Below are 19,052 nucleotides of genomic sequence, written 5' to 3' on the forward strand. Positions count from 1 at the left end.
TCCTGCCCTGTTGCAATCCCTCTAGCCTAATGTAGTTTCATTCAACAGCACCATCAACAGATGTATCAGAAATGTATAGAACACACGAAGAGTCCTGCTGGATCAGAGCAAGCAGATCCAGTCCAGACTCTTGTTCCCCATAGAATCAGATACCTCTGAGAAGCCCACGAGCAGCACATGAAGGCAACAACCTACTACTGATGTTGCTCCCCTGCAGTTGGCATTCAGAGCCATCCAGCCTCTGAACATGGCAGGCATCAGTTGACGTGTTCTCCCCATTAATTTGTCTAATCCGTGGATATCCAATTTCGGAAGCAGTAGGCTCCTGCGTACAGCGGTACCTCAGTTCTCGGACGTAATCCATTCCAAAAGACCATTCAAAAACCGAGACACAAAGGGCTGTCAGCAAATTCAATTGAGAAAATTGAAAAACACGCGGCGGAAGCCGTTCAACTTCCAAGGCGTGTTCCAAAACGGAAGCATTTACTTCCGGGTTTCCGGCGTCCAGGTTCCGAAATGTTCGTCAACGGAGACGTTTGAAAACCGAGGTACCACTGTACCAGTTTTTCTAGAAACCACAGGAGGCCAGAGCGTTCTTGCACTCAGGACCTGCTTACAGGCTTCCCATGGGGACATCTGGTTGGCCACTATGAGAACAGGATGCTGGGCTAGATGGGTCACTGACTTGATCAAGCAGGTTCCTCTTACGTTCTTCAGACAGGGAGCTTGTGGCCCTCTAGGTGTTGTTGGACTACAACTGCCATCATCCCTTGCATCACTGACCCTTCCTGCTGTGGCTGATGGGAGATGTAGTCAAAGGACATCTGAAGGACCAGAGGCTCCAGGCCCTTTTGGAAGCCTTCTAAGATGAATTGGTGGTTTACCACCACATCTAGTGGCAGCAAATTCCACAAATTAATTGCATGTTATAAAAATAAACATAAAAAGGAAGGAGACTCCATAAACTCTCTAGCCACAGCACCACCAAAGAATGCCATAAAATAGTTAGGCGTTAACTTTTATGGGCTTGGAAGGACGGACGGCAGGGGAAAGTTCGTCTTCTGCTGGGACAATACCAGTCAGTGCTTAAACTTGAATAGGGGAAGGGACATAGCTCAGTGGAAGAGCATCTGCTTTGCATGCAGAAGGCCCCCGGTTCAATCCCCAGCATCTTCAGTTAAACCCCTGCTTGAAATCTTGAAGAGCTGCTGTCAGTCAGTGTAAAGGTAAAGGTAAAGAATCCCTGGATGGTTAAGTCCGGTCAAAGGCAACTATGGAGCTGCGGCGCTCATCTTGCTTTCAGGCCGAGGGAGCCGGCGTTTGTCCACAGACAGCTTTCCGGGCATGTGGCCAGCAGGACTAAACCACTTCTGGCACAACGGGATACTGTGATGAGTGCCAGAGCACACGGAAACACCGTTTACCTTTCCGCTGCAGCGGTACCTATTTATCTACTTGCACTGGCGTGCTTTCAAACTGCTAGGTTGGCAGGATCTGGGATAGAGCAACGGGAGCTCACTCCATCATGGGGATTTGAACCACCGACCTTCTGATTGGCAAGCCCAAGTGGCTCAGTGGTTTAGACCACAGCGCCACTCGTGTCCCTGCCACTCAGTGTAGACTGTACTGAACTAGGTGGACCTGTGGTCTGACTCAGCACAAGTCAGCTTCCTATGGTCCTGTGAATTAATGGAGGGGATATTAAGGAGCCTTTACCCCCTTTGTCACACTGCCTACTTCCTCCTTTCTTCTCAAAGCTTGGGACGCCAGGCAACAGAAGAGGAAGCCTTCCCAAGAGACCCAGAATGCAAATTCTACCTCCCTGCCATCTGTCTCGAACAGGGTACTGTTGGGAGGGGCATCTCCCCTGAAAGGGAGCTTTGAAAATGAAAATTCAGAAGTAACAAAATAAGAACAGATTGCAGCTCCAGCCTTCGCCTGTGCACTGATCCTCAACTCAGGCCTGACTCTGGCTGGCTCCCTCCTTCAGGCCCAATAGCATCCTAGGCTAAAAAGAAAGTGCAGGAAATTTATTCGCTGTCTTCCACTGAATTCCCTGCTCAAAGCAAAATCATCTCCATCGTGTGCATCTCGCAGTTTGACTCGGCACGGCGGAAGGCATCTATGTCTAGAGTTAGCATAAAACAGACCCCGCTAGGCACACGCACCCCAAATGCCCCCCCACTGAATCAGAAACTCACACATCACAGTCCCCCAGCTGTCTGCACACCGGCGGTCCAGCGACTGGGCGCTGATTGATCCGAAGTGGGTCAAACGCCGGGCACGATCTCTTGCAGCCCAAGACACACACGCAAGTGTGCGTTCACGCAAACACATTGTCTGATGAAATGGTAAGGGTAAAGGTAAAGGTATCCCTGACCATTAGGTCCAGTCGCGGATGACTCTGGGGTTGCAGCGCTCATCTCGCTTTATTGGCCAAGGGAGCTGGGGTACAGCTTCCGGGTCATGTGGCCAGCATGAGTAAGCCGCTTCTGGCGAACCAGAGCAGCGCACGGAAACGCCGTTTACCTTCCCGCTGCAGCGGTACCTATTTATCTACTTGCACTTTGACATGCTTTCGAACAGCTAGGTGGGCAGGAGCTGGGACCAAACAACGGGAGCTCACCCCATCATGGGGATTCGAACCGCAGACCTTCTGATCGGCAAGCCCTAGGCTCAATGGTTTAGACCACAGCGCCACCCACGTCCCTTGATGAAATGGTACCCTATCCAAAACATCAGCCCCAAATCAGGCACCCACAAAAGGCAGCATGTGTACATCAGTGTGTTTTCCTTCCAGCCTCCACTGATGTGAGCAGCAGCGATGGGAGGACAGCGCAGAAAACAGGCTGGTGTTTTTTTGTGGCTTGCATTTTTATATAACCCACCGCAGCCTCTCGCAGATTCTGGCCCCCTCTTCCCCCTACCCTGATCTCCCGCGCTCTGCCTTCACCTCCTTACCGGCTTCTTCCTGCTGCTCTGCCCTTCGCGAGTCTCTTCTGTGGCTAACTGCTTCTCCTCAAGCACCATTCTTGTGCACCCACCCCTCCTCCTCCTCCTTCTCTCCAGCTCTCGGCTATTACTATAAATATACCCTTGTACCTTCAGCTTGGCTGAGTGGCTTCGCTGGGTCTGGGTCCTGGGAGAAAGCAGCCGCTCGACTAATCGCTCCTGAATAATGATTGAATCCATAATAACCAACGGCAGGCCAGACCGGGAGACACCATGGGCCAAGCAGGAGAAAAAGCCCAGCCCATGCACTCCCTCCCAGCGTTGACTAAATCCATAAGGCTGCCACCCCCGCCCACACAGGGAGAGAGAGAGAGAGAGAGAGAGAGAGGCAGCCCAGGCTTTTCTGCAAGGCCAGGAGCTCCGACAACCACCAGCTGGCTAGAATTTCCTGTGCTGCTGTTGCCGCCTTGCTCACAGGAGGGTGGAATAAATATAAGACAACAAAGGCAGCAGCCGCTATGCGAGGAGAAGCAGCTCCATGGGTGACAGTTTCCCCAGACAGTAGCAGCAGCATGGCGTAATGGTTGGAACAGGTCTGACTCAGTTCTGAGGCAGCTTCCTACCCAGGAGATGAAGAGTCCTCTTCATCGCTTAGACTGGTGAACCAGAAGCTCTAAGAAGGAGGGAGGGTTATTGGAGCCTCCAACCTTTCTCCCATGGTGGAACTCAAGGCGGTGAGAGCCACAGCGCTGAGATCAGCAGATAAACATAAGGAAATAAGAGCCTGATGGATCAGGCCAACGGTCCCTGTCGTCCAACGCCCTGTTCTCTCTCTTAATTTTTAATATAAATTTATTTATTTGTTTTTTCAAATTAAAGTTTAGCAGAGATATATCAAACACAAATCATAAAAACAAGATTCCAAGGAATCTCCTGGACTTCCACCCACCCCTTTGTGGGTCCAATTATTAATCATTTCCTCCCGCATCTTTTATGATAATCATCCAAATCTTTTACATCTCCATTGTGCCCAGAGTTCACCATTAAACTACAAGTGATATTCCAATCCTACTAACGATTTTAACTGTTTATACAATGGCCTTTAAGTTATAAATTTTCCCCGGTTCCTTATTAAAATTTTGGTCTTCCTGATTTCTGACTCTTCTGGACATTTTAGCCATTTCAGCACAGTCCATCAACTTCATCTGCCATTCTTCTCCGGTAGGGACTTTATCTTCTTTCCATCTCTGAGCCAATAACATCTGCGCAGCCGTTGTCGCATACAGAAATAGTCTTTTCTGCTCCCTTGGGGTTTCGGCAACTAAAACCCCTAAAAGGAACACCCTGTTCTCACAGTGGCCAACCAGATGTCTGTGGGAAACTCGCAAGCAAGATTCAAGCACAAGACCCCTCTGCCCTCCCATGGATTCCAGCAACTAGAATTCAGAAGCATTGTTACTTCCAACTGCAGAGTGGAGCCATTGTGGCTAGGAGCCATTCTTCTCCACAAATCTGTCTAATCCTCTTTTAACTCCATCTAAGTTGTGGCCATCACTGCCTCCTGTAGGAGGGAGTTCCCTAATTTGTGCTGCATGAATAAGTGCTTCCTTTCATCTCTCCTGAATCTTTCGACATTCAGCTTCATTGGTTGCCTGCGAGTGTTATGAGAGATGGAGGAGAAGCTTTCTCTAGCCACTTTCTCCATGCCATGCACAACTTCTCCTGTGACCTCTTGCTTGCCTTTAAAGGCATGTCCCCAGTGCCGCAGCCTTTCCTCATAAGGGAAGGAAGCTGCAGGGATCCGTTGGCTACTTCCCTGTGGCTCGTAGGGCAAGATCTGGCCATCAGCTTAGCTACCCCTGTTTTGAGAAACACTTGCAAAGCCAGGAGGTGTTGTTTCGAAGCAGGGAGAGCAGCCCTACAACTTGAGTTCTGCTCAAAGGGAGAGCATCTTGCCAGGTTCGGTTAGGAAACCAAGCACACGCCCTTGAACCTTTTGCAAAATGAAAACAAGGGCATGCTTGGTAACACCCTTAGTCTCATGCTACATATTGTTTCGCAGGCTCCACCCTCCACCATTGCTACATGTCAAAGGCTCTTTGCGACATCCCTTCCCTTTGCAGTCCTTCCTCCACTGATACAGAAGCCAAGAGAGACATGGTTCCTAGATTACACGATAACCTGGGAAAATGTCACGGCCCAACAATGTTATCAACGTTTCAAAACATGCCTCGGCACTGCATGGTACATTACGGTTCCTGTATACACATCTAACAACATAATTCTCTTGATATTCAATGTATATTCAAGCCCTAAAAGGCCTCGGCCCAATATACCTGAAGGAGCATCTCTACCCCCATCGTTCAGCCTGGACACTGAGGTCCAGTGCCAAGGGCCTTCTGGTGGTTCCCTCACTGTGAGAGGTGAAGTTACAGGAAAGCAGGCAGAGGGCCTTCTCGGTAGTGGCGCCCACCCTGTGGAACACCCTCCCATGAGATGTCAAGGAAATAAACAACTATCTGACTTTTTGAAGGCAGCCCTGTTTAGAGAAGTTTTTAAGGACTGTTTTTATTATGCTTTTAGAAATGTTGTAAGCTACCCAGAGTGGCTGGGGAACCCCAGCCAGATGGGTGGGGTATAAATAATAAAATTATTATTATTATTATTATTATTATTATTATTATTATTAACAGGAATAGACTAATCTGACAATTTCATTTTCTCTCTCTGTTTCTCATTTTTCCACTCTTAAATACAATGGTCCACGTTTCCTCATCAGTTTGCAAACTAAAATAAAGAAATAAATAAATGCAGAATACAGAACTTTAGTGTGAACTAATATACACATTTTTGCAAAGCAATCCCTCCTTATAGATTTTTGTATACTATTTGAATGCATCTATTCATGTGAATATATGCACACTTTCCCATGGTACATGCATTTCTGCACACATGACTTCGCTGAAGAACTGCATCGCAAAATTCAGAGAAGTTGTGAATCTCAACAACTTCGCTCAAGAACTTTTGTGTCCGGGTTTTCACTTTCTGAAATACGGCAGCCCTGAAGAAGCGAACACCAGTGAATTCTGCTCCTGTTTCCATTTTCGTCAGGGTTCTGCAACATCCCTAAGAGGAAGCGAGTTTCACACACAAAGGAGAAGTCTGTTTGCAAAGCAGGCCAAGGTTGGAGGTGCAACAGCGTGCTCACGCCAGAGCAAGAATTTCATTAGGTTATAAATCTGATGAAAGGGCTCAGGCAGCTGTTCTAATACATCTGTAAATGTCTCTCGTCAACTAATCTGCTTTGGGATGTAGTTGTGGACCTCCAAGGCGCTTGCCATTTGGCTGATTGGTAACCTGGCCAAATCGCAGCCTGTAAATTCTCCTTGAAATATGACAGGATATTTCATAACACCATCCACTGTCCAAAGCAAACAGAATAAGCACGTCCCCTCCCAGCCCGGCCACACCAGCGCATGAAAAAGAGACACAGAGAGGAGGTGAAAAGAGAACAGACTACATAAGATACACAACCAAACAACGTTGGAAACTGAGATACATAAGGTAGCTGCCAAATGGCTCCTTCAACCAGGGTTGCAGTCGCCCAAACAGAATGTTGAGTTGCCATTTCGAAACACTTCATCATATTGCGTTTATATGCCCTTTATACTGTGCTGTCCGGAAGAATTTATTGTTACCATTAATTAACAAATTGTCTGGTCACCCGGCAGATTTCCAACTTACTTTTTCATTGCAAGATACAGATCAGTTTGTAACTTTACAAATGGCGAAGTTTTTAACTTCCGTTTTGACATACAAGAGACGTAATGGGCTGCTGTTTAGGAGTTGAAATCTCCTTATAATATTTATCTAATTTTACTTGCTGAAGGAGGAGGAGGAGGAGGAGGAGGAGGAGGAGGGGGAGAGGAGTTTGGATTTGATATCCCGCTTTATCACTACCCGAAGGAGCCTCAAGGCGGCTAACATTCTCCTTTCCCTCCCTCCCCCACAACAAACACTCTGTGAGGTGAGTGGGGCTGAGAGACTTCAGAGAAGTGTGACTAGCCCAAGGTCACCCAGCAGCTGCATGTGGAGGAGTGGAGATGCGAACCCAGTTCACCAGATTACGAGTCTACCGCTCTTAACCACTACACCACACTGGCTCTCCAGATAAGTCTTTTATCGTTACCAGTTTTAAATCAAACAGTGCGTGTGTATTTCCCTTGTATTTGCCTTTGTTTTTTCTATGAGCTTAAAGCTGAAATAAAGTCGATTGATTGATTGAGTTGCCATTTTGGGGCCAGACGGCTTGAAATGGCAAAACATGAATTTTTCTTGGTTCCTGAAATACATTCTGATTGTGCAGATAAAAATATAACTGAGAGAATTCCAAGGGACATGTTGTTGGTATGTGAAAACAGACAAGATACAAGGATCCCCAGGCAGACACCTTCAGATGGTGGAGACGTCAGGCGCCATCCTGGCACCCGGGCGCCTGCCGAATTTCAAACACTGCAGCCAACCCCAGGGAGTAATGAATATCCAGCTTGCACTGGCACATTGTGGGAAATAAGAACACGAAAAGAGCCTGCTGGATCAAGCCAATGGCCCATCACAGTCCAGCACCCTGTTCTCACAGTGGCCAACCAGATGCTTCTGGGAAGCCTACAAGAAGAAGAAGAAGAAGAAGAAGAAGAAGAAGAAGAAGAAGAAGAGGAGGAGGAGGAGGAGGAGGAGGAGTTTGGATTTGATATCCCGCTTTTCACTACCCGAAGGAGTCTCAAAGCGGCTAACATTCTCCTTTCCCTTCCTCCCCCACAACAAACACTCTGTGAGGTGAGTGGGGCTGAGAGACTTCAGAGAAGTGTGACTAGCCCAAGGTCACCCAGCAGCTGCATGTGGAGGAGTGGAGACACGAACCCAGTTCCCCAGATTACGAGTCTACCGCTCTTAACCACTATACCACACTGGCTCTCCCACACAAGCAAGACAGCGCTCTCCCACCTGAAATTTCCAGACACTGGTATTCATACGGCCTCCGACAGTGGAGGTAGAGCATACATACCATGGCTTGTAGCCACTGATAACCTTGACCTCTATTAATTTGTCGGTTCCTCTTTTAAATTCACCTGAGTTGATGGCCTCTTGTGGGAGCTAGTTCCATATGTGTTGTGCGAATAAGTCCCTCGTTGGTTTTGCCCTGAATCTGCCAACATTCAGCTTCAACAGAATGGCCAAAGGCCACCGAGTTCTCTCTCCTGCTGTCCCCAAATGCTAAACACAAAACACAAACTCACCTCCTACCCAGTGAGGGGAGAGCTTCTTGGAAAAAAGCAGGACCCAGTCAGTAGCACCTCTCTGGGGCGCTTGGGGCCAAGCAATGACCCACTGCTGGTACCCCATAGATCAAGGATTTTGATGGGGAGTCTGCCCTGGGTATCTTCTAGGTGCTTTGACAATCAACCCCTCTTCCCGGGGAACTCCGAGAATCGTAGCTCTGTGGGGAGAACAGGGGGCCTCCTCGCCATTCTCTCTTCCCTTAACAAACTGTACTTCCCAAAACAAAATTTAAAAAAAATTCCTTCCAGTAGCACCTTAGAGACCAACTAAGTTTGTTCTTCGTATGAGCTTTCGTGTGCATGCACACTTCTTCAAATACAAAAGCTCATACCAAGAACAAACTTAGTTGGTCTCTAAGGTGATACTGGAAGGAATTTTTTTATTTTTTATTTTGTTTTGACTATGGCAGACCAACATGGCTTGTTGTTGTTGTTCAGTCGTTCAGTCGTGTCTGACTCTTCATGACCCCATGGACCAGAGCACACCAGGCACGCCTATCCTCCACTGCCTCCCGCAGTTTGGCCAAACTCATGCCAGTCGCTTCGAGAACACTGTCCTACCATCTCATCCTCTGTCGTCCCCTTCTCCTTGTGCCCTCCATCTTTCCCAACACCGGGTCTTTTCCAGGGAGTCTTCTCTTCTCATGAGGTGGCCAAACACAGCTACCAACACGGCTTGTTGTTGTTCAGTCGTTCAGTCGTGTCCGACTCTTCGTGACCCCATGGACCAGAGCATGCAAGGCACGCCTATCCTTCACTGCCTCTCGCAGTTTGGCCAAACTCATGTTAGTAGCTTCGAGAACACTGTCCAACCATCTTATCCTCTGTCGTCCCCTTCTCCTTGTGCCCTCCATCTTTCCCAACATCGGGGTCTTTTCCAGGGAGTCTTCTCTTCTCATGAGGTGGCCAAACACAGCTACCAACACGGCTTGTTGTTGTTCAGTCGTTCAGTCGTGTCCGACTCTTCGTGACCCCATGGACCAGAGCATGCAAGGCACGCCTATCCTTCACTGCCTCTCGCAGTTTGGCCAAACTCATGTTAGTAGCTTCGAGAACACTGTCCAACCATCTTATCCTCTGTCATCCCCTTCTCCTTGTGCCCTCCATCTTTCCCAACATCAGGGTCTTTTCTAGGGAGTCTTCTCTTCTCATGAGGTGGCCAAAGTACTGGAGTCTCAACTTCAGGATCTGTGCTTCTAGTGAGCACTCAGGGCTGATTTCTTTAAGAATGGATAGGTTTGATCTTCTTGCAGTCCATGGGACTCTCAGGAGTCTCCTCCAGCACCATAATTCAAAAGCATCAATTCTTCGGCGATCAGCCTTCTTTATGGTCCAGCTCTCACTTCCGTACTGTAAGTGTACTTCCCAAGTTTCCTTTGGGGCACTGACAAAATGGTACAGGGATGCTTTAAATGCAGAGTGTGGATGTGGGCCTAGTTAACTGACGACCTGACTCAAAATGGGCTGAAGCACAGAGAATCCCCCAAGGCAGGTGCTTCTATAGCACATTGCAGCAAATCCCAGCTTCCAGGGATTTCCGATACTTGTACAAAACTTTAGGATCGAAGCGAATTTCTTGTAATTCAAGCAAGCTGTTCGGTGCTGTGAATCACGAGAGGGTAATTATGTGATGCAACAGCTGTCATGCAAGAGGAAGTTCCTGGGTCTTGGAACACTTCCCAGCTCCCTTCTCCTTTCCTACTTCTGAACAGCCGCTCTAGCTCCATAAAAAAAGTCTATTTTTAACCTCCCTGATGATGTGTTGTCAGGAAAGACCGTTTTGCCGGCGTTTTGGCTTTCTCTTCCTCCGACGCCTTCGAACCCGTCTCCATTCACAACTTTTGAAATCCGGCTTTCGTAAGAGATGGCTTCCCAGGAGTCGAGAGCGATGGCTCCCTCTAATAGTGAACAGGGGTGGTGAGTGCCGGTGGACATGGAGGCAGAACATGGTTGATGATAAACCAGAGGGCAGTATCAAGCAGGCTGCGAGGGAGTGGAGGGGACACCTGAGATCAAAATCAAAACACTAATGATCTCTAAAGGCAGGAAGCAAAACCTGCCCGCTAAAAATAAAAACAGCCCAACTGAGCATTCTCAAGAGCCACAAAATGTCGCCAGTTGGAAAAGGAAAGTGGAAAACCTGGGCGGGTGTAGGAATGGAATATTCTGGGAAAGGGTTAGGCTAGCTGGCTGGCAGAAACCCTGAGCAGGAATACTCCCATAAAGTAAGGTTACAAGACGCCGGGGACAGTCCCTGGATTTACAAATCAGTCCCCTGACAAAATCCTATCATTCCTACTGAAGTTGAAAAGTGTCCCCGGATTCGTTGAAAAAAAAAATCTGGTAACCTTACCATAAAGTGTTTTGCAATGCATCAGAGCATTTCGTGTAGGTTTCAGTAGTGACATACATGGAATACTGCAGTCGTTGGCAGTGTCCGGGCAGAAATCAGCAAAAATGACCGGGAAAATTCGGGCGTCAGGCTTATGGCAACCCAACTTTGCCCGAAAAAGCTCAACAACTTTTGTGTCCAGATTTTCACTTTTTGAAATACAGTCGCACCTTGGAAGTCAAACGGAATCCATTCCGGTAGTCCGTTCGACTTCCAAAACGTTCGGAAACCAAAGTGCGGCTTCTGATTGGCTGTAGGAAGCTCCTGCAGCCAATCGGAAGCCCCGTCGGACGTTCGGCTTCCAAAAATAGTTCGCAAACTGGAACAGTTAGTTTGCGGTGTTAGGGAGCCAAAACGTTCGAGAACTAAGCTGTTCCAAAACTAAGGTACGACTGTACGGCAACCCTATGACATCTAAACATCACAACCGCTATGTTCCCAATCTGTAAACAGTGAATTTGGCAGAAACAGGGGCTCTGGTTAACGCTGCTTGCATCAAATCAATATTTAGTGTGGTGGCATCTACACTTTGTAACTCCCTGCCAATTTCTCTATTCAATCAGTTTGAATACCGCTTTATATTTATATTGACACCAGGCTTTTTGGGCACCTGCTTAAAACATTTCTGTTCACACAAGCTTCTCCAAACACATGGTTGTTGACACATTTTAATCCGTTGTTTAATTTTTTTAATGTTTTTAATTTTTTAAATTGTTTTATTGGTAATTTTAATATTTCTTGTAAACCACTCTGTAGTAAAACCTCCAAGCGAAATATAAATTTTGTTAAATAAAACAATTACGGTTTTCCAGGCCTCTCCTTGAAGGGAGGCTCGAAAGGTGGTGACAAAAGAGAGGGCCTTTTCAGTTGTGGCTCCCCATCTACTAGAGACTGCCACCTGTGCTTGCATTCCTCGCCAACCCCATCTGACCCCCACCAAACACAACACCCCTCCCTTCACATCTCACCCAAGCTCTCTTCCCCTCACAGTCCCTTAAAGCCCCCACAGCTTATTCAAGGCCCCTCCATGTCCTCACAGTTCCTCTGTGTCCTTCTATCCCTGCTCTATTCAAAACTGTTGTTTAAAACTGCCTTTTTATAGCCTGCCTTCCCACTTGCTCCCCTGCCCAACTTCATGCAAATCCCAGATCGTGATGCAGCACTACAAATCCTGCAGTGGGGGGCTGTGTGACGACAGCCTTACAGTTTTTTTATATATAGGAAGATATACTGTACAGGATAAAGATTGGAGGTGTTGTAGGAAAATGTTGGTGCTTTATGTGCATTTTTCTGTGGGATAATGTACAGTGGAACCTCTGGTTAAGAACTTAATTCGTTCCGGAGGTCCGTTCTTAACCTGAGGTACCACTTTAGCTAATGGGGCCTCTCTCTGCCGCCACGCCGCCACACGATTTCTGTTCTCATCCTGAAGCAAAGTTCTTAACCTGAGGTACTACTTCCGGGTTAGCGGAGTCTGTAACCTGAAGCGTTTGTAACCTGAAGCGTTTGTAACTGTATTTATGCTTAAGGTTTTTAAATGTTAAGTTGCTTGGAAGCCTATCAGGTAAACAAAGGACTAATAAATTTAATACATAATTTTATTAAACATGTAAAGGGGTGAGATGAGTGTACTGCCTCTCCTCGAATGACCTTAGGCTACAAAGAACACTGCATTATTTTTATTTTCATTTTTATCCCAGCTGCTTTTGCCCCACTTGGTACCAAGCTGATTCCGTCTCGTGCATCAGATAATTCTCTCTAAGGGAGCCCTTTGTCCACTGAGACAGCAGCTGCCTCAAATGGAGCGGCAACAATCCAGGCATTCTGCCCCAGCCATCTTAAAAGGACACTCACTTCCTTTGAGTGCAAAACAAACCAGTGGGTGTGTCCAGCAGTTATTTTCTTTTCGGTCTGAAGTTATTGGGTTGTAGTCAATGCTAGTCCTACTCAGAGTAGACCCGCTGAAATCAATCAAGGGGCCTAACCTAGTCATGCTCATGACTTTCAGTGGGTCTACTCTGCATAGCCATAAAGGCTACGCTGTTCCTCCAAGGTTAGAGGCAGTGGCGGTTCTGCTGGGAATCGCAGTTGGCAGTGTGCTCTTCTGCCTACAATTGTAAGTTGGAAGGAATTCAGAGGGCCGTCCAGTCCAAGCCACTGCAATGCAGGAGTCTATAGTTCCCTATTCCTGGTTATGTTATTATTATTTTATTATGGCAAAGCAAAAACTCCACGAAACTCCGAGACCAGAGGGAGGAGAAGGTGCGAGAAGAGTGGAAGAAATGTAAAGAATATTTAAAACGACGTGAAAAATTGGACATTTGAAGTGAAATCAGTGAATATAATAGGCTTTAGTTATATAATGTTAGGTTAAAATAGTATAGAAGAAGTTAAGATTGTGTTTTTTTAAAAAAAATTAATGCAAAATATTATGGTTTGTAATAAGTGGATATAGATAAGTTAAGATGTTATGTGATTTGCTTAAGGATAATGGTGAATGAATGTTAAAATAGTTACAAAGTTACTTAAGTAAATTCGAACTGAACGCAGATGAGAGAACGGAGGAAGTCCCCAAGTAAGATTTGAAACAAGATTTAAATAATAATTAATTGGTGTGTTCCAGTGTTTGTATGGTGTTAGGTATGTATAAGATTTGTTATATGTATTTGTAGTGTTTTTATATTTGTATTTGTATGTTTAGTAGTTTGTATGTTTTTATTTGATGTGCAGTGTGGAAATGCCAATAATTTTTTATTTAAAAAAAAGCAAAAATCATAAATAAATAAGAATAAAAATGTGCACCTCACCACCGAGACCATTCCATTGTAACTACCCAACCTCCCAAAATCCCAGGACCTCTTGGCGATGGTTTGACCCCTTTCCGTTTTAACAGTACAAATTCCACAAACTCCCTCCATATCTCCTCGAAATCATTTCTCCTGCACATTCCCCGTCTTACCTTAATGGCACATGTTAGTTTGCCATGAATAGCCACTCTTCCATTTTATATTCTGCTTGCCGTTTCCACTTCCTAGCTATCACAATTTGTGCAGCCGTCAATAAATTTGTGAGCAAGTCCTTCCTAGCCTGCCAACCTTCCACCCCATCGTGAACTGATAATAATAATAATAATAATAATAATAATAATAATAATAATAATAATAATAATAATAATAATGCTACCTCTGGACTTTTGGTCCAGCTTTAACCCAGTGATTTCTGTTATCTGTTCAAACTCCCTTTGCCAAAATAATTGTACATATTTACACCCCCACCACGTGTGAACATAATTCCCTGTTTCCTGGCATCCCCCTCCTTCCTGGTTATGCTATTATCCTTATTGTTGAAGATATCATATACACCCCAGCATACTAAGGGGCTGTTTGTGGTTTTCAAACCTTTTTTTTTGCTTAAACCCCCACCACTACCAAAAAAATAACCCAAAACCTGTAATCTGTCACAGTAGAACCGCCACCAGCTCTCCCCCCCCACACACACACAAAATGAGAAAGAGGAGAGAGAGGTGAAACTAGTAATTCATTTAACGATTGCCACATTTCGAATTACAAAACTTCCCAAAGGGAGGCGGAAAACCTCCAGTTTTAAACAGACCGGCTGATTATGAAAGCGCACACAATATTTCAACAGAGCAGATACATACACATACAGCACGGGCATTCTCTGCACAACAACATCTACCAACCAGGAAATCAGATAAGGAAATGAGACAGTAACCAGGGGTTCACATCAACCGCCGGCTACTGACTTCTCAGGCAGTCAGGCCTTCTCACCTCCCTAAATGTCCCTTTTAATACTGGACTCTGGTGCTCATCCGGAGAAGCAACCAATGAGTTTTAGCCCTGTGCAAATTAAAAACCCTCTCCCTTTTTTGCAGAATTCTGTTCTTCCACTAGAGGGGTGCACAGGACTGCAATACAGGCAGCTAACACCTCCCCGTCCCTTGTCAATCTTCCGTCTACTAAATTAGCCAGACCAGTGTTTGATTGTTTTCCAAACAGGGTTCTGTGGAAGGCTCCCCAGGGTGGTCTGTGAAACATTGTCATTCTGGATGAAATACTTATTACCACATTTCTCTTCGGTTTCTTGGTTTGCATGGGGCAAGGAGAATAGGGGGCTCAGTCTCTTCAGGATATCATGACCACACAACAAGGGTCCCTTAACCAGAAGAAGAAGAAAAAGGATTGGGAACCAAAACAATACAACTGAATTTTGTTTGCAGGATGTTTGGAATTAATAACTTTGTGGAAGAGCACTTTAGGGAAGAGAAACGTTTGTCGTGGAATATGTCCGTGAATGGTGGCAATGAATCTTACTTGCCTTGGACGGGAGAGAGGGGGGAATGTGTAAAAACTTCAGAAGTTCGCAAGGCTTGAAGGTGACATACTGCACAAAGGCGATATTCACATACCGTCCAACATTTTCAGATCAAAAATCAGGAAGCGCATCTTCTGGGGTGCACACTCAGGCACGTCACGTGACCCACACCACAATCTCAGCCCAAAAAGGTGCTTGGGGGGGGCACGATTTCACACGCCACCAGAAACCACACATTTGGGGGTGATTTTTTTCGACATGAGAGCGCACGAGATCGCAGCACCCAAAATGGCCACCAGGATCTCACACGAAAAAAGGGGGTGCTCCTTTTTTTCCTGGGACACTCGTGGCTTCCCTCAAGGGGGTGCAGTTTTTAAGGGTGCTGAGAGCTGTTAGGGAGACAGACCCCAGTGAAGAGGGACTGGGGGGGGGGTTAAGCCACTCTGGGAATTGTAGCTCTGAGAGACGATTAAGGGTCTCTTAACAACTCTCAGCACCCTTAATAAACACGCTGATCCATTGGGTGGACTCATGACTGTTCAAAGTGGTATCATAGTGCTTTATATGGATAGTGTAAATGAGGCTAAAGATAATCTGTTGCTCCATCTACTTTCTACCTCTGGCCAGGCCCACCAATAGTATGCAGCCCCCAGAAGATGGCCCACACAAGACTGTAGACTTTGGGCCAAAAATATTCCCCATCCCTGACACACAAGGAGGGGGCACTGCAATCCAATCTCATAGGAACATCAGAAGCCCAGAGTGGCAAGGGCAACCAAGTCAGATGGGCAGGGTGCAAATGAATTATTATTTTTACTATTATTATTATTATTATTATTATTATTATTATTATTATTTATTAAGCTGCTTTATCCTGAATCAAGCCATTGTTCCATCTAGTCAGGGCCCTATCTAATTCAAAATACAGTCGCACCTCTACTTACATATCCCTCTGGATATGGAATCTTCGGGTTATGGCTACGGCAAACACGGAAGTGTATACTTCTGGGTTTCGCCGCACACACATGCGCAGAAGCACGCCTCTATTTATGTTTTTTACGGGGTGCGAACGGACCTCCGGAACAAATTAAGTTTGTATCCGGAGGGTCCACTATAGAAATAATAATAAACTGTTAAAAAAAAATCCTGAAATGAAGCAAAACCTACAAAGATGCAAAAGTAAGATGCAAAAAAGCGTTTATTTTTGTATTGTTGTTGTTCAGTCGTTCAGTCGTGTCCGACTCTTCGTGACCCATTGGACCAGAGCACACCAGGCACGCCTATCCTTCACTGCCTCTTGCAGTTTGGCCAAACTCAGCTTCAAGAACACTGTATATTTTTGTATACTTCTACTTTATTTATATTTGGGGAGAAGTTCTCTTGCTTTTTCTAATTGCAATGTCTTTGATCAGATCCTCAAAAGTAATCTTGCGTAACACATCTGCATCTATACTTAGTGGAGAGGAAGCAGCCAGCCAGCCTTGTTGCAAAGTTGTCCTGTTGGGATTTTTAATATACTTCAACTGAGAAAATGAAAGCTCAGCTGAGTGATTTGTGACCATTAATGTTAAAAATCCAGCAACGGGGAATTTCTGCAGTGCCCCTCCTTTCCCTGATGGCCAAAGCACATGCTTATTTTGCTTAATGGTTAATCCAGCCTTGCATCTAACCCTATATTATCTACACAGACTGGCAGCAGTTCCCCAGGGATCCAGACACGGTCCTCTCTCAGGTGGGTATTGAACCGGGGCTCTTTTGCCTGCTTTGCCACTAAGCTACTGCCCTTTCCCCATAGCTGTGATGCAGTGATGCAGTGGCTGGCCCAGTGCTGAATTTACGTATAAGCAAAACAAGCTATAGCTTAGGGCCCCACTCTCTTCGGGGCCACCCAAAAAAATTACAGGGGGTAAAACTGGATGTACATTTCCAAGATAAAAAAACAAATAAAATAAAACCTACATACAGCAACAGTGTTTTGTGTTGTGTAGGCTCCTATGATGTAAGTAAGTAAGCCTGCTCCCTAAAAGATCACTGGTAATTAATATTGTTGTTCAGTCGCTCAGTCATGTCCGACTCTTCGTGACCCCATGGACCAGAGCATGCCAGGCACTCCTGTCTTCCACTGCCTCCCGCAGTTTGGCCAAACTCATGCTAGTCGCTTCGAGAACACTGTCCAACCATCTCGTCCTCTGTCGTCCCCTTCTCCTTGTGCCCTCCATCTTTCCCAACATCAGGGTCTTTTCCATGGAGTCTTCTCTTCTCAAGAGGTGGCCAATGTACTGGAGCCTCAACTTCAGGATCTGTCCTTCCAGTGAGCACTCAGGGCTGATTTCTTTAAGGATGGATAAGTTTGATCTTCTTGCAGTCCATGGGACTCTCAAGAGTCTCCTCCAGCACCATAATTCAAAAGCATCAATTCTTCGGCGATCAGTGAGAGCTGTTCGGCAGTGGAATTTGCTGCCAAGGAGTGTGGTGGAGTCTCCTTCTTTGGAGGTCTTTAAGCAGAGGCTTGACAGCCATCTGTCAGGAATGCTTTGATGGTGTTTCCTGCTTGGCTGGGGGTTGGACTGGATGGCTCTTGTGGTCTCTTCCAACTCTATGATTCTATGATTCTATGGTCCAGCTCTCACTTCCATACATTTTTTCCTTAGGATGTCCCTATTACTTTGATAAAATACATTTTTTGTTATGTGCAAATAGCTTTAGATACCTACTAGGTCCATAAATTACCATATAGCATATCCCAGTATTCAACACAAAAAACAGCGACAATTAGTTGCTGACAAAGGACAGCTGGACATATAAAGGGCCCCATTACCTTCAGTAGCTTAGAACCTCATCAAACCTAAATCCGACCCTGGGCTGGCCCAAGGCAAGTCATGTATTCCAATTTCCACGGTGGAGATGCAAAATAGAGTTGGGTTTTTCCCCCCCTCAAGGACTCCACAAGAGTTGGCCTCCCTCCAGCTGAAGCTGCCCGTGACCTCGAGGGGAACAAATTTTGGTATGAAGTGACAAGTATTGTGTTCCTGCGCCAGCAATATCAAAGCAGCCGAACGACAATAAAAAGACACACACACACCGAGGCCCGGACACATAATAAAAACGTGGATCCTCCTTTCCGATCCAGGGCAAAATGAAAACAACCGCCCCTTTGTCTCCTACCCTTGGCAGAGTGAAATCAAAGGAGCCTGGAAGCGCTTTGTCTCCATCTGACATGTTGAGTGCAGACATGTTTGGGAGGTGGCAGTTTTATGAAAGGGTGAATTATTTTACCCAAACGAGCCGTCGGTCAGCTGAACTGTACACTTGAGGCCCTCAGTGCTGGGAGCACAAGCCTTATATTCAGTCTTTCAGACCCTTGGGTCCAGGGAAGGGCTGTAGCTCAGCGCTGGAGCACATTGCATTGCACGCAGAAGGTCCCAGGTTCAAATCTCGGCATCTCCAGGTAGGGGTTGGGAATGTCCTACGCCTGAACCCCTCGGAGATCTACAATTTCCAGAGTGTTTTATCAGTCAATGCCTCTTCCCAGGGAATTCTGGGATTTGTGGCGCTTTAAGGAGAATAGAGTTTTCCTAACAACTCTCAACACCCTTAGAAATTACATTTCCCAAGGGGGATAGCTATGACTGTTTGAAGTGGCGTGATTGGTGCTTTAAATGTATGGTGTGCCATTTTGAATATTATCATTATTTTCCAACATAAATCTCTCACGTTTCTTCCACCATGTACTCGTTGCAGCCCACGTGCTCTTAGGGTCAATCAATCAATAAATCTGAACAAGACTGGTGAAAATTTAAGGAACTTTGGAATAGTAAACAGAAGACAATTAACTATAGTCTTTCTGCCAATTTTATGAGAAAGTATGGCTTCACCCGAAATGACCAACATTTTGAAGCTCAGAATAGCAATGTTAACTTTATCATATGCTGACTTCATTTTGTAGGTATTTGTTACTCCACTTCTGTACTTAATATTATTTTAAACGGCATTTGGACAAGGATTTCTCCACAGGTAATTTTTATTAACATTAT

At 45.8% G+C, this 19,052-nt stretch overlaps 1 protein-coding gene across 2 annotated transcripts in view; it reads right to left on the bottom strand.

The window, feature by feature from the left end:
* Positions 1-19,052, bottom strand: part of SEPTIN5 (septin 5) — an 82,160-nt gene that overhangs the window by 26,776 nt on the left and 36,332 nt on the right. Inside the window, exon 1 of one of the 2 annotated variants that reach the window (XM_033174726.1) lies at positions 3,103-3,295. The exons of the other annotated variant lie outside the window; for it this stretch is intronic. Coding sequence (XP_033030617.1) covers positions 3,103-3,192 — 90 coding nt within the window. The 5' untranslated portion in view covers positions 3,193-3,295. Of the gene's footprint in view, positions 1-3,102; positions 3,296-19,052 lie in introns of those variants that run through there. 2 annotated transcript variants of the gene reach the window in all.

The sequence above is a fragment of the Lacerta agilis genome, chromosome 17 (genome assembly GCF_009819535.1).
Source record: "Lacerta agilis isolate rLacAgi1 chromosome 17, rLacAgi1.pri, whole genome shotgun sequence".
Taxonomy (NCBI): Eukaryota; Metazoa; Chordata; class Lepidosauria; order Squamata; family Lacertidae; genus Lacerta; species Lacerta agilis.